Source organism: Leptonotus elevatus, chromosome 14 (assembly GCF_054856555.1).
Source record: "Leptonotus elevatus isolate MCC_2025b chromosome 14, RoL_Lele_1.0, whole genome shotgun sequence".
NCBI classification, from domain to species: Eukaryota; Metazoa; Chordata; class Actinopteri; order Syngnathiformes; family Syngnathidae; genus Leptonotus; species Leptonotus elevatus.
Window position 1 is genome coordinate 5,780,053 of NC_141252.1, and position 14,617 is coordinate 5,794,669.

A 14,617-nucleotide genomic window follows, 5' to 3' on the forward strand; every position below is an offset into this window, starting at 1 on the left:
GCGTATCGGCTGCCCAAAAAAGATCCAGCCACTACAATTGGACCCTTAATTGGCACATGATTCATCGTCCCGGAGGGGAGATATTTTAGCTTATCGTTGACTCCTGGGGATGTCAACTTTGTGGCCCCCTTTTCCATTCCCTTAGCAGTGTGCGCGCGCACACACACACACACGCACACAAAGCAGTGACATTCTGTCAGCGGGGAGAAAATAGCATGCTTTCCATTGACATCACTCCACATCCCGTTGCTAGACGACAGCGGAGACAACATTTGTTACTATGGTGACTGCACTTCACCTTCAAAGCTCCTGACCTTTTTTTTTTTTTTTGTGCCTGCGGTTGGGGAGGGAGGGGGATGAGAATCGCGCTGTTGTGTAACACACCATTCTGTCATTCCACGCAAAGTTAGTGCCGATAAAGTAACGTGAATAATCATTAAATACAAACAAATTAATAAAATATGAAAATCAACTATAAAATAAATGTTAATGTTATATGATAGAGTGCATAACATCAAAGCAATTTAAAAACTACATTCACAAGGAAAAATCACTAAATATGAAAATAGAGGAGTAGAATAAATAACATTCTAAACATACAATAAAAAGATTTGATTAAAAAAGAAAATCAATACAAAATATCTAATAAACCGGTGGCTTAATTCATTTAGTGCCCCCCCCCACACACACACACACAAATAACTTGACGTATTTCATAAAACAAATACAATGGTGACATAATTAATTAGAATGAATAAGACTTCGAGATTTTGTGACACAATTTCAATTAAAAGCCCAATATCAAATGTTGCGCCTTCTGATGTGCCCGCCTTGGCCACATGGGGGCAGTATAAAACAGACAGTGCTCATTGAAGCGTTATTATGAAGCCCACTAGCGTTCTAGCCAGGACAAGCCATGGTACAATCTAATTGGCTGCTGCCTGGGTGCACCAGCCAATCATGTTGCAGTAGGGTATGCCTTTCCTAGAATATTAGTGGGATTCATAGTAAAGCCACAACTTTTTTTCAGTTCACCAACACAGCACTAATAGTCATTTTTACTTATAGGATAAGATTCCCGCTTCTATTTGGGTTTAAAAAAAATAGTTGGTGTTAGCACAAATTACATTAAATGAACATATAAATATAAGATATAAATCTTTTATGTGTTAAAAGTAGCCAAGCAAAACTAAAATACAGTAATACGACTCACCCTCCATCTACGTAACGTGACAGCGAATGCTCAAGTAAATCGCGTCACTTCCTGCATCCTAATCTTGTCAACATCCCGTCGAGGCTGCTCTGTTCTCCTGCAATCATCAAGTGTCACCCCAAAAAACTTTAAAGCCAAAGAAAAAGCAAAACAATAAGTATACACAAACACACAAATGAGACTTTTGAATGGAGTCAGAGTCCATTTAATCTGGTATTTTTTTCTCTCTCCAACATCAACTCACCATGTTTACCTGAGGGTTGTCAATTTAAGAGGTCCAGCACCAGCAATTTAAGTGAAAACACATAACAATAAAACATAGAATAATAATAACAAAGACACGTAATACATTTAAGCTCATTTAACGTGTTTCATGTCGATTCAATCACAGTGATTGGAAAGCACAGCGGCTCCAAACGTGATCTTTCCAACAGACAATCAGTGTATTTCCTCACATAGTAGCGCTACCTTGACTTGACTATATGTCCCAATTCATCGTAGGGTGCGGCATTAAAACAAAATAAACGCCTCCCTCAAATAACCAATTACAAGTGGCCTCCTATTTCCATTTTAGGGGAAAGAAAACTGTAATCATCTCACGTGAGGAGCTCCTTGGAATTTCCTTTTAGCCTATCGTGTGTGCATGCTATCGAAAACATGTCGATATACTGTTCATATTGAAAAGAAAATAATGCATTGTTCAAAATATGCCTGCCTCGTCTGCATTGGAGTCAACAAACGCCCGCAACCACTATTTGAGGACATACAAGTCTTGCTTGATTGTGCTGAAAAGATTGTTTGTTGCCATGTCGGCGGTCTGCTGATTTGCTCAAGCTTTGCTACAGAAAGCTGCTGTTTCGGGCAAAAAACTAAAAGAGGACACATTTTCCATACAGTGGAACCTTTTTCCTGATTAATCCGACTAAAACCAAATCGTACGAAGACCAAAGCAATTGTTTCCATACGAAATCATGGAAATCCAATTAATCTATTCCAGACACCCACAAATATGAACAAAAAATACATTTCTGAGAAAACGGCGAGTTTTACGCACAGAAAACAGTGTGAAATCGATGCACATGACTGATGAAGTGAAGAAATGAACACCGAACATCACTTTTACCTTTAAGGCTTAAAACAGCAAGAAGAAGAGACATTTTCGTTCCTTGCTACAGGTTCTTTCTTCAATTCGATTTCATTCAAACGTATCTAATTTCTCACTGCCTTTATAGCCGACATTCAAACTGTTGGATCATATTGTGGAACAAGTGGTCTACCAGACGGTTAACAACTGATTGCATTCACAACACTCCCGGGTCTGCTCCGCAACACTCAAACTATTTTGTGTTTGGTTGGGTGTGACTGCTAAATAAGCCACCATGCGGCCAAAGACAGTGCATTGAAACTGCTATTAAGACTGTGTGCTTTTATTTTGAAGGTCTGAGCCATGCTAATCGTCGCGAAACACCGGAATAAGTGCTTGCGTGATGCAGTACGCTTTTCACAAAAGTCTGTCTGTAACTGCGTTATGCGGGAAAATAATCCAAACTATCCATCCATCCATTATCTGAACATGAACAACAAATTAGGTAAATAAGTGCCTGGAGAGAAAATACACAGCTATACAGTAAACATACAGGCACACGCCTAAATACTGGCAGAAATTAATTGGTATGTTACCACATAAGTCAACTGAAAGGAAGGGCTTATGTTATATACTGTATACATTTATTTTTTATTTTATCAACAATGTTCTTTTTTTACACAATAAAGGGCTGAATTTCGATTTTGAGCTCTGCGCATTAAATGTTCTCAAAATGACTTCTTTTTTTTTTTTGTCTATTCAGCTTTGCTAAAGGACCATACAACCCATTCAAAAATAATTATATTGTAAAATGTTTATACTTAGATTTATATTGTGACATAATTCATTACGGCGAATGGATTGTATTTATATTGTGATATGAATTTGAGGCCATGTCGACCAACCCTACATTCTCGCTTTTTACCCCAAATATTTTCTCCACTTAAATCGAGTCATATTACTGGACCGTGCACATTTTTTGTGCAGGTCTTATTAAGCGTCGTCGGCCAGAATAGGGACACAACCTGATATATTATGCAATTAGCGATTCCGACAGGGCCACCGCTACTCAAAAAGGCTTTACGTCGCACCCTGGCGAAAACTAGGGCATAGGAAAACCAAGGTTCCACTGTAGTTTAAAATCCCGAAATGTGGCATGGAGAAGTTGTGTCACAACAAACGTGGCTTTCCTCTCAGCTGCCATTTGCTAATTGACTTGAGCCGGCGCATCAGTGTCACACACAGAAGTGGGCCTTAAAGGACTTTTTCAGGGATTACTTCTTCAGGGGGGGGACAGTTTTCCACTCCAAGTCTGGTGGTCCTCCTGTGCCACCACTGTGGCGGAAGGGTCATGTTGTCCCAACATCCCGACAACCCCCCTCCCCTTCCTCCAAAACATTCCCAATAAGGACTTTGCTTCAAGCCTAAAACACAAAAAAGAAAAGAAAAGAAAATCAGCTTCTAATCTCAAGGAACTACCACAGCCAACCCTCATCAGTGGGTATTTACTTTCTGGCTCACCTTTGGCTTTTGTACTAGTACAAACAAGCAGATTTTTCCCATCCCTGGGAAAAATCCATTCCTATGTTTTGTATAAAAGCGAAATTCTACCCAAGTAGGAGGTATTTGAAAATACATTTAGATGAGTCCTTGTAGAGGATGTGCAGGTTGTATGGCTTTCGCTCCATCGTGTATGACACCGGGGAAATACGCAAAACCAAAAAAATAAACGTACGGAGACAATGTGGCGATAACACAGATTGTAGCCTGACACGTACACTTCACAGTAAACCTACCAGTGGCGTGAGCTCAGTGACAACTCGGGTGGACCCCAGGATAGCGCAGCCCGCTGTCTGAGGTCAGTAAAAATGGATACAATTTGTTTCTTACTTCAAGGAGGACAGAAAATGTTATCAAAAATCTGTGGGGTGGCCATAAGGGCCAAGTATTATACTCCGCAGTCTACACTTGGCTGCGCCCCACTGTTTTATCGCTGCCCTCAGTCTCCTCTCGCAAAAAAAAAAAAAGAAGGTCATCATTCTGGGTGTTGTCAATTTTTGGCATGTTTCTTGTCTGGCAGATTGTTCAGTAGGAGGGACGTAGTTTCCTGCTGTCCTATTTCGAATTGGAAAATGGATCATCCCGAGCATTGGAGAGGTCTAAATGCGTAACTAAATGCGCCATCCTGCAAAAAATGATGTCTGGTGCGATTTGTGGTTGGCGGAGGTACTGAAAGGAGACAAAATCTTGAGCCTCCTGCTGCGGTCAAGCAAGCTGCCGGGAGGTGAACATAAAGATTCCCTTTAGAAAGAAGGACGAAAAGCCTCACTGAGTCTTTCCATCCAGCATCTTGTCGCCCCCGTTGGCCGCCACGGAGGTCCAATAGCGATGGCAGGCCAACTCCAGCAGCTCCAACCCACCTGCTATCTTCTGCTGGGCCACGTACACGCCCACCACCACCGCAAAGTACAACCTGACGGGAGCCCACAGCCACAGGCCGGCGAAGCACAGCGCGATGAAGCCGGTCCAGTAGAGCAGCGAGGCGGCTTTGATGAGGGCGACGCGCAGCTCCGACTTGCACGGCGGCACCCGCGACACGCCCTCCCGGTCGAAGGCCCGCGGCTGGCCCGAATAGAAGTCCCGCAGGCGCGACTCCTTCTCGGCCCAGCGCTCGCGGCACCACGACTCCAGCTCGGCGGAGGGAGCGGGCAAGGTGGCGACGGGGTAGCGGCGCACGTGGAAGTGGATTTCGCGCGGGAAGTGGCCCAGCATGAGGTGGCGCTCGGTCTGCGGGATGTTCTTGGGGTAAGCCACCGTGATGTCGTGTACCGCATCCAGGTTGTCTCCTGGGAACACGGGCGACATTTTTACCATTTATGCTTCAAAATGATACCTTCCCATTAGAATAGGCTCCATACGAACGTGGACAAAATTGTTGTTAACGCTCTGTTAAAGCTAAATCTCCTGAGACAACTGGAAATAATAGCATCTCTCTGGGAATTGGAAGAATAAGCAGGTAGGGGCCACCTGCTTCCGATCACATTCAAGCACAAGCTGAAATTCACTCAAAGTGGCTACTTCAAACCAAAACGGCGGATTTCCTGTTTAACTTCGGACATGGGTCATGGAGAATTTTTCATGTGTCCTGTTTCAATAAGCTGCTTTCCTTTAAAGGGCAAGTCAACCTTAAACATTTCTCGACAATAATAGGAGTGAATGAATACGAGCTATGCAGCAAAATCCAGCCGTTTTTTTTCCCATCTCAGGCATACTTGCTGTCGATTGAAGATGACATCACAGTTGCTCAGGGGTCAGGCAACGATCATTCACAGCTCACCCCTTTTCTGAAGCTGAGCTGTGATTGGTTGTTACCTGGCTGAGACCTGAACAACTGATTTATTCCACTAACGCAATATTAACCAGAATACCGTATGGAAGACGATTAGGGCCAGTAAAGAGGAAAAAAAAGGTTGGCAGGATTCTGACTAGTCTCAGAATTCTGACTTTAATCTAAAAATTCTGACATTAAAGTGAGAATTTGACTTTTAAGTGAGAATTCTCACTTTATTCTCAGAAGTCAAAATTCTGGCTTTTAAGTGAGAATTCTCACTTTAATCTCAGAATTCTGGCTTTTAAGTGAGAATTCTGACTTTATTCTCAGAATTCTGACTTTAATCTCAGAATGCTGAGTCTCACTTAAAGTCAGAATTCTGACTTTATTAGTGCTACTATTATTCTCACTTTAAAGTCAGAATTCTGAGATTAAAGTCAGAATTCTCACTTTAAAGTCAGAATTGTGACAACCCTATTCCATGATTAAAGTCAGAATTCTGAAAATAAAGTCATAATTCTGACTTTAAAGTTAGCAAGAATTCTTAGAATAAAGTGAAAATCCTGCCAAACTTTTTTCTCTCTCTCTTCACTGGCCCTAATCCTCTTCCTTTTAGACTAGTGGGGCTGCATAGAACATAACTGCCAATAATTTTTTTGGGGGGGGTTCCCCTTTAATCAATCCCACGTAGATCATTTTGGGTGGAGGCATCATTTTGGGTGGAGGCACGATTTTGCATCACTAACCTTTTCGCAATCGCTCCACAATGAAAGTGAAACCAGTGGTGCGCGGATGCAGCACGTGTTGGTATTTCGGCAGATCGTTCTGCGCGGCGAACTCGTCGCTGCGCACTCTCGTGTTCTCTGCGGGGGAAGCAAAAGAAAAGTTGACAGAAAACTGCACGCTATGGGGCATAAAAACAAGGGGACACTTAAGCTACTGTACATAAACAATTGTACTACACTATTTAGATGAACAAAACACTCGTAGCAACAATAACAGTGGTGACAGGCGGGGGTTAACGATGTTCCAGCTGACACAAACACACATTTGTGTAAAGGAGAATGTGAAGAGCGAGGGAGGACATAAACATATAAAGACAGACGATTGTTTATTAACCAAACAGTTCCCGGGGAACTAACTATAGGGTGACTCATTAATCATGTTATGTAACACCAGCAGGTCCTTCGGGCAGGACAAACGAAAGACAGTTCATCTGCACTTGGAGCTTGTGGTTCTCTTACAACGTGATGCATGCAAGTATGAAGCATCGGTCCTGTACTGTAAAGGTTTTATGTTTCTGTGAATTAAGGAGAACGCACTATAGCTCTGAATAAAAAAAATAAAAAAATGACCAAATAGGCCAAATAAGAGGACATGCACTGGTGTGCTATCAAAAGCTACAGCTAAAGCTTCAATTATGATGTCACTTGAATGGACCTCCTGAGATGACATCATAACACACAAAGAGAAATTTAGCATCCCCCCGACCACTCATAAAAGAAACTGAGCGGGGGGGCTTTGCTCAGCTTAAGGGAGTGCTTTGAGGCAGCGGTGTCATTTGACATCAGAGCATTTTGGGAGCGTGATGACAAGCATTTGGTTATGTGTTAGCACTGCTGAACCGTGTTTGCATAGCGGCGTCGGCGGCCCAGGCAGGTGAAGTGTGGGCGACAAAAAGGGCTGGGCGATATGGCATTAAAATATATATATTTTTTCAATATCATTTCCCCTTTGCTTATAGACAATTCAAATATTCAAAACAAGTTTAGAATTAAAAAAAATCAATATATTTTGGTATTTTTATATTTTCACATGTACAGTATAAAAACATCAAATATAATAAAAGAAAATGTAAAGATTTTTTTTTCAACATATATTATTTGTGTATTTATTACTGTTGTAAGTGTTGGCATAGACCTACCTAGTCACTATTTTTTTTTTTTGGTGTATTTGTGGCATGGCTGTCGATATCCCCAACAAATGGCTCAATGTAATATAATGAGGAACAATTTACTAATTGTTCTTTTTAAAGGGGAAGACAATCCCAAACAAATTTCTTGACAATAATATATTCTATGCAGCCCCACTAGTCTAAATATAGTATTCTGGTTAATATTGCGTTAGTGGAATTTGAGCTAAGCAGCAAAATCCAGCAGTTTGTATCAATATCAGAAGGCGGCCATTTTGCCACTTGCTGACCTCAGGTAACAACCAATCACAGTGCAGCTTCAGAAAACAGCTAAGCTGTGATTGGTCGTTGCCTGTTGAGCAACTGTGATGTCATCTTCAGTCAACACCAAGTGGCAAAATGTCCGCCCCCTCAGATGGATAAAAACGGTTGGATTTTGCTTCATGACTCATATTCCACAAATGTGACATTAATCAGAATGTCATGTTTAGATCAGTGAAGTCACATCTAACATTATTGTCAAGAAAAGGTTGACTTCCCCCCCTTTTAAACATGAAATATAACTAAAATCCCTAAAATGACACAAAACGGTCACCAAAGCGGTGGCTCACCGGTGAGGTCGGTGCCCTCTGGGAAGAGCAGCAGCTGCAAAGGTTCTCTGATGTCACAGAAGTAGTCCAGCATATTCCCCATGTGCTCCTTGTCCTTCTCCCAGCGACGGTGGATGAAGACGAAGCAGGCCACCTGCATGGCCCAGCCTGGAGAGCATCAGCGGTTCGATCAGAACCCTTGCAAAAAAAGTGCGCGTTTTGAAGGGCGGGGCCTACCGAAGCCGGGCACAGCCTTGAGTGCGGCTTTGAGACATATCTTCTCCAGGCGCAGGTAGCTGTAGCGCAGCAGGCAGCACCAAAGGAACATCCAGTCAAGGCGCGTGCGGTGGTTCATGATGATGACGCTGCGCTCCCCGGGGACGAAGGCGTCGCCCGTGATCACCACCTTTACGCCGAACACCAGCTCCAGCAGGGACTGTTTGGGAGGGAGACAAAATGCCATGTTGAAAAAAAACCTCAATTACTCACAATTCTAAATAGATTTGTGATTAATGATGACACGTTGCTATATTCTAATGCTAACTGCTGCAGAGAAGAAAGAAGAGACTTTAATCTTTCATTTGGTAGGTTCCATGTTTTTATAGCAATGGAACACAATATTCTGCGGGCCTTGCAAAATCAGTCAAAATCCAGTAAAACAGCAGGGAGTGAAGGGGATTGCTTCTGTGAAAATGGCTGGGGGGCGAATGAGTTAAAAGAGTTTGACTTAAAAAAACAAGCTGAATTGAGGATGAGATCAAATTGAGCCCTTGTGTAAAAAAACAAACAAAAAACAAACAAAAAAAAATGGATTCAAGACTATTCATCTCGAGCCAGTCCCAAGTAGGTCAAGTGAGAACTGAGCAGACGTACGCACCACAGGCAGGGTGAGCCAGGTAGCCACGATGCGATCGGTAATCCAGCGGTACCAGGCGGGGGACAGCAGCATGAGGGGTAAGACCGGACCCAACATGAAGACGCTCCCGAAGAAACTGGCCAAGAACAGGGTCAGGACAAAATACAAACCCCGCACCGACACAGCCATCTGTGAAGACAAAGAAGAAGAAAAAAAAATGAAAATAACCATACCTCCAATAGCTTCAGCGCCTAAAGTCAATCATCCACCGAAGTTTCTCATGCTCCATGAAACACACGATTGATTACGGACACTCAACGCCGTTCTGTTGCTCTTCCGACGTATTTTCCCACAAACAGTGGAAAATCCAGTGCGGACATTCCTCAATTGGAATGTAAATAGGGGGACCGTTTTGACTGGGGCTAAGAAATTGTGGCTTCAAACTAAATTGAGCCAATAAAATAAAACTTGTTCAGGTGTTACTTAAGTTTAGTTTTTTTTTTTTTTTTTCAATGAAAATGTACTAAACAACAACGTAACAAACAGGACTATCTCAAATGGTTAACAACCCACTAAATTGACACATGGTTTCAATCAGACGATCAGATGGTATCAAAAGTGGTTCTGATCGGACGTTAGGGCCATTTTGGGGCAAAAATAAATAAATAATTCCGTGATCACAGTTTGTGCATCCCGAGTCATGATCTTTCACAACTTTTGACAAATGGAAACTTCCAGAGCACTGTACCAATCTGTGTTGCTAGGTTGACACAGAGGTTAGTTTTTTTCCCCCCCACCAGTTAAACAACAAGCCTAATTGACTCACGGGCTCAATCAAACGTCGCATTCTGTACTTTAGGCTCTCTTGTGAGACAAGGAGTACATGTACAAGAGGGCCCTAATGAGGTCCCTAGTTAGAAAGCTGAAAAGTTTGGAGTGAGCCTCTGACAGGATTTTTTTTTTTTTTTAATCATTAATGCTCGCTATGCTAACAATAAATGACAGAAGACTGCATTTTCCCAGCTCCATATTGCTTAATGGATGCCCAGAAGATCAAGTACACAGTGGAGTCTTTCAACCACACAGGTGCAGAGGAAGGTCCGGATTGTCCAGCGAGAGAATGTCAAATCCCCCTATAAACCCCGAGCAAATCAAAGATAGATGCGCTAAACACCCAATTATCATGAAGAGTAGCAACCCGAACCCCTGCAAGGGCTACATGAAATCAACACAGGGCCTTTTTGACAGCTGCGTCATAGCGGTAGTCGCCACATAGCGGAAACACCACATGGACATTAGATCCCTGCGGGACGGGGTCGGGACGGTGGGAAGCCTGTGATCCTTGTGAAAATTGAAACCGAGAAACAGGACCGGCGATTGTTACGTAACGGGCGAGAGGTGAGTCATCTCTAAAGTGCCCGTGACAATCCCTTGGTATCTCGCTGGCATGGCACAGGTCATTTTACACTTGCGGAACATGTGCTGTACGCAACACGGTCGGCCATTTTGTTTTGAAGTGGACATTTTAGGGTTAAATTGGCCATTTGTCTTGAAAGACAGACTCGAGAAAGACAATCTCTCCACCTCTGAGAATCAGCCTCTCGATCCCTTTCGCCAGGTATTTCTTTTGATTTCTTCTGCGCTTTGGGTTCCATTTGAGTGCTAACTAACCTTGTGACGCTTTGAGTTGGTTTTCGAAGACTGAGCCCTAGCCAGCGATAGCATCTCTGCATCCTTTCCTCTTTTCGAGACTGCTGACTTTGTCCTTGCCAATAACTCCTTGTTTCTGATCACATCAAGAGTCAATAAAGGTCTGGAATGTTCCAGCGGTGACTCTCCAGGTTTAGGGGCCTCATACAGTAGCTGACAGCTGTGTTGAGGCCGCCCTTGCTTTGCCAGTTTTACGTAGGAACAGGAAATTTGGTAGGCGTGTCCACCATTAGTAGACCCACAAAAAAAGTCAGCCATTTTTAGTTTTGAAACAGCCATTTTACCGTTATTTTGGCCATTTCCAAGTGTCCTTTAAAGATGGACTATGCCTAAATAGTAGTGATGGCAAAATGAAGCTTCATGAAGCATTTGCGATATTTTTTGACTCCTCTAGATGGCACTCATGATTCAAAGATGCAATGCAAATGTAATCCATTTTCATTGCACTTGCCTTTATCTTTAAACCAAGAGCGCCATCTAGAGGAGTCAAAAAATATCGCAAATGCTTCATGAAGCTTCATTTTGCCATCACTACTAAATAGTAATATTTTTAAAATTGTGAAATAAGGTTAATTTACCAGCAGGAAATTTCAAAACACAAGAATTCTGCCGCTTTAGTCAGACGCAGCCATTTTAGGATCTTTCCCATGTGCGTTTCAAAGATGAACTCGTCCGTGAGATTGTGTTCAATCGCGATTCGCTACCAAATTTGAAACGCGGGTTTTCGTCAAAGGGTGTGGCAAAATTTGATGACTCGCCGTAAAACATGAAACTCTTAAGTCGGGCCTGCATGGTCACGTCTTCATCAAACGTCTAGCGTGTAATGAAGAGACCCACAGGAGCACCTTCGATGGAATAACTCCACCTGTAGCACTCTGGTTCCACCTCAGATAAGTTGTCTATCCGGTATTCTCAGCTTTTGTTGTCAAGGTTTCATCCATACAGCGATTGACACGTTTTAACACTTCTATTTCACAATTAAGACTTAAGAGAAAACTGTTTCTTAAAACATTGCCCGATTGATCTTAGAAGCGGATTTGGGATGGGTTTATTTGTGGTAGAGCACCACCTAAAAAGCACCACATCAACATATAAATGCATAACTTGCAAAGTGTGCCACCTATTAAATGTTTCAAATAACCTTGGCCAGTCGTAAACGTAGAAGCGCTGCCGGTAAATTATTGCCGAGCGTAGGTGAAAAGGGCGTTGAATTGATAAGGCCTCGCTGACGCGCCGAGTCCAGAGCCGACGCTACTGGGACTTATTTCATCTAGCAGGTGCGCATTGCAGCTCGCACCTTTCCACCTCAATTATCACCATGGACGCACATGCACACACACACGCACTTGGTCTGGACTACACACACACACAAAAACACATCAAAAGCAGCATGACGCAGCGAGACTCCATGTGGCAAGTGAAAACTGAAGGTTTATTAAGGAAAAAATAAACTGCATGCAAGCAATACTTACATTAATGACGGAAAATGTGAGCCCCGAACAATAATTAGCTTTGCTGAGCACACGTTTATACGATTACAAAGTTTTTGGTTGATGTTTTGTTTTTAAATTTACATTTAAAAACTCTCAAGCTGGGTCACGTGTAAGACAAGGTCCGACTGTATTAAACATCTCAAAATGTGTTCGTAATCAACTTATGATCAACTGAAGAGGTATAGGAGCAAAAAGCTGGTGGTGGGTTTAAAGAAGAAAAAAAAAACAGGGACGGTAGATATGAACATTAAAATCTCGCTTGCTTGATTGAACAAGCACTCAATTTTTAAATCCTACCATACAAAGCAGCTCAATGAGCGCTGGCAGGTCCCCAATCAAAAAATTTAAAAAATTTACCTCAAAAGGTTGAACGTGTCAGTGCTGACGTCAGCCGCTTGGGTTGTGCTGGAGACGCCCTTGTGGTGCGTCAGCTGACGCCAACGTCAACTCGGCTTCAAATAGCTGGAGGACGTAACGTGTGGATCCAAATGCTTGCAAAAAAAAAAAAAAAAATAGAGGGCCTTTTTACAACGAATTAAGTAATCAAAGCAGTATTTGATGTTGGATTTAGCTTTATTTTGTGGGGTTTTGATTTTTGCATCTGATACAACAAAACAACAACAAAATGTTTAACACTAGAAAATAAGAAAAATATTTTTGTCAAATCAAATGTGTCCAAATCTTGTAAATAAATAAATAAATAATTAAATATGAAAAAAAAGATTTTTTTTCTCTTTTTTTGCGTGGGGGATTTTCATTTTCATATTCAAAACCGATGGTCGTAAGACTGGTCAATGTGTTATCAGCTAACTCCAATGTATTTTTCAGGACCGATTTAAAAAAGAAAAAAGAAAAGATCTTTATTCTTCTTCTTCTTCGTTCTGATTGCCTCCCCGCTGATGTGTGCTGTCACTAACATCGCTGCTAACATGGAGGAACTAGTTCACATGTGCACAGTATGTGTTGTGCAAAAGTGAGTACACGATTTAACTTTTATGTGCAATCCGTTTTAATTTAAATATTATCAAACTAGTTTGTATTTTTCCTATCATCAGGCGCAGTGAACAACCTATTAAAAAAAAAAACTTTTCGAACAGGTGCACAGGGCGTGATTTATTTTAAAAGTAAGCCAAGGAAATCTTGGATTTGAAATTGTAAAACGACGTTCCTCAAAAAGTGAATTAACGCAAGGTGACTCGATCAACGTCATCCGAATCGCATCTGCAGTTTATAATATGCCCAGCCCACCACCAAGTGTTGCTTCATAATCTGGCCTCAGCCCGAATGCTAAGCTAACTAGGCGAATTCAACTAAAAAGAAATGCAGCGGTTACACTACACCGCTCACTTTAACGGGTCCGGCGACTAGCACACAGCACATGTCAGGCGTGAACAAACTCACCTTTGACGTGCTTTTCAAAAACAAAGTTGTAGCTCGGATGAGTCCGTCCAACGGCTTCCCTGCGACATAGCAACCTGCTGGGCTAACGGATGCTAACCGACTAAGCTCTCCCTTTGAATCCTTGGGAGGCTGATTTGCGGGCGTGAAACAGCCGAATGCCGTTTCCTCGGTGGATTTCTTGGTAGCTTGGGTTAAAGAAAAGCTGAAATAAACATCATAGCAGTGTCACCTCGTTGCTAACACCAGCGCTCAACTTGCTACCTTGTAACTGTAATTGCAGCCGGCCTTTGACAGGGGGTGCTGTTTCTTCCACACTCACTAAAGGATTACGATACGATACGATATACTTTTATTTTCCCCGTGGGGAACTTTTTCCTGGACTCCTACTATGACACTGCTATGATGTTTATTTCAGCTTTTCTTTAACCCAAACTACCAAGAAACCCACCGAGGAAACGGCTCCTACCTACTAAACAGAGCGTTTAATTTAACAAATGCAAAAACAAACTTTAGTGTCTTGTTTAAGCCACTTTATTTATCAGTCGTAACATATTATTATATTATATTATACATTTCCGTTTTACTATTTACATACTGTTCATTTTCCATGCATGCATGGCATGTTCCAGGTTGATATTGACACAGGCAAAAAATCTTCATAATTATTAATTAAAAAATTGTTTACAAACTACATACTTTTTTTTAAATTATGTATTAAGATCCTGTCTGTCATTCATAAATAGATTATTAATCCTTAATGTTTCAGAGAAAAGGAAAAGTCTGTGTGTTTCTTGTGTATGATCAAGACCCCCCCCCCCACCCCCAAGTACTTTCAAGACAGATGTATGTTTCTAAGGGAGTTTGTGGAAATGTGGTGGAACGCAGACAGTTCTCAAGACTGTTTCAAAATCCCTGATACCCCTGTCCCCCCTGACCTATACGATTACAGTACATGACTTTTACTGTTCGAGACTCCCCCGTGACCTTTCACAGACCAACAAATGTTTCTTTGGAAACCTGTGCAAAT

The 14,617-nt window shown here is 42.0% G+C and overlaps 1 protein-coding gene across 3 annotated transcripts; it reads right to left on the bottom strand.

Moving 5' to 3' along the window:
- Positions 1-1,402: 1,402 nt before the first annotated feature.
- lclat1 (lysocardiolipin acyltransferase 1) lies at positions 1,403-13,864 on the bottom strand. 3 transcript variants are annotated; one of them, XR_015097060.1, is made up of 8 exons: positions 13,591-13,864; positions 12,547-12,680; positions 9,008-9,175; positions 8,368-8,566; positions 8,152-8,298; positions 6,375-6,491; positions 4,094-5,143; positions 1,403-3,721 (listed from the first exon to the last, which is right to left on the bottom strand). XR_015097060.1 is itself a non-coding variant. In XM_086094539.1 (7 exons), the coding sequence occupies exons 3-7, from the start codon at positions 9,173-9,175 to the stop codon at positions 4,623-4,625; spliced, it is 1,152 nt and encodes a 383-aa protein (XP_085950665.1). In that variant the 5' UTR covers positions 12,547-12,680; positions 13,591-13,864; the 3' UTR covers positions 1,403-4,622. The 3 variants fall into 3 exon arrangements, 2 of the variants coding, with proteins under 2 accessions (XP_085950665.1, XP_085950666.1); XM_086094539.1 differs by having other exon boundaries at positions 1,403-5,143; XM_086094540.1 differs by lacking the exon at positions 12,547-12,680 and having other exon boundaries at positions 1,403-5,143.
- Between the last annotated feature and the right edge of the window lie 753 nt (positions 13,865-14,617).

Bases quoted from the DNA above. Each gene is read 5' to 3' on its own strand.
- lclat1 (XM_086094540.1), bottom strand. From the start codon at position 9,175: ATGGCTGTGTCGGTGCGGGGTTTGTATTTTGTCCTGACCCTGTTCTTG. The intron at 8,299-8,367 runs GTAGGCCCCGCC...GATGCTCTCCAG, and splicing joins CAAGGCTGTGCCCGGCTTCG to GCTGGGCCATGCAGGTGGCC. The intron at 6,492-8,151 runs GTGAGCCACCGC...CTTCCCCCGCAG, and splicing joins AGAGGGCACCGACCTCACCG to AGAACACGAGAGTGCGCAGC.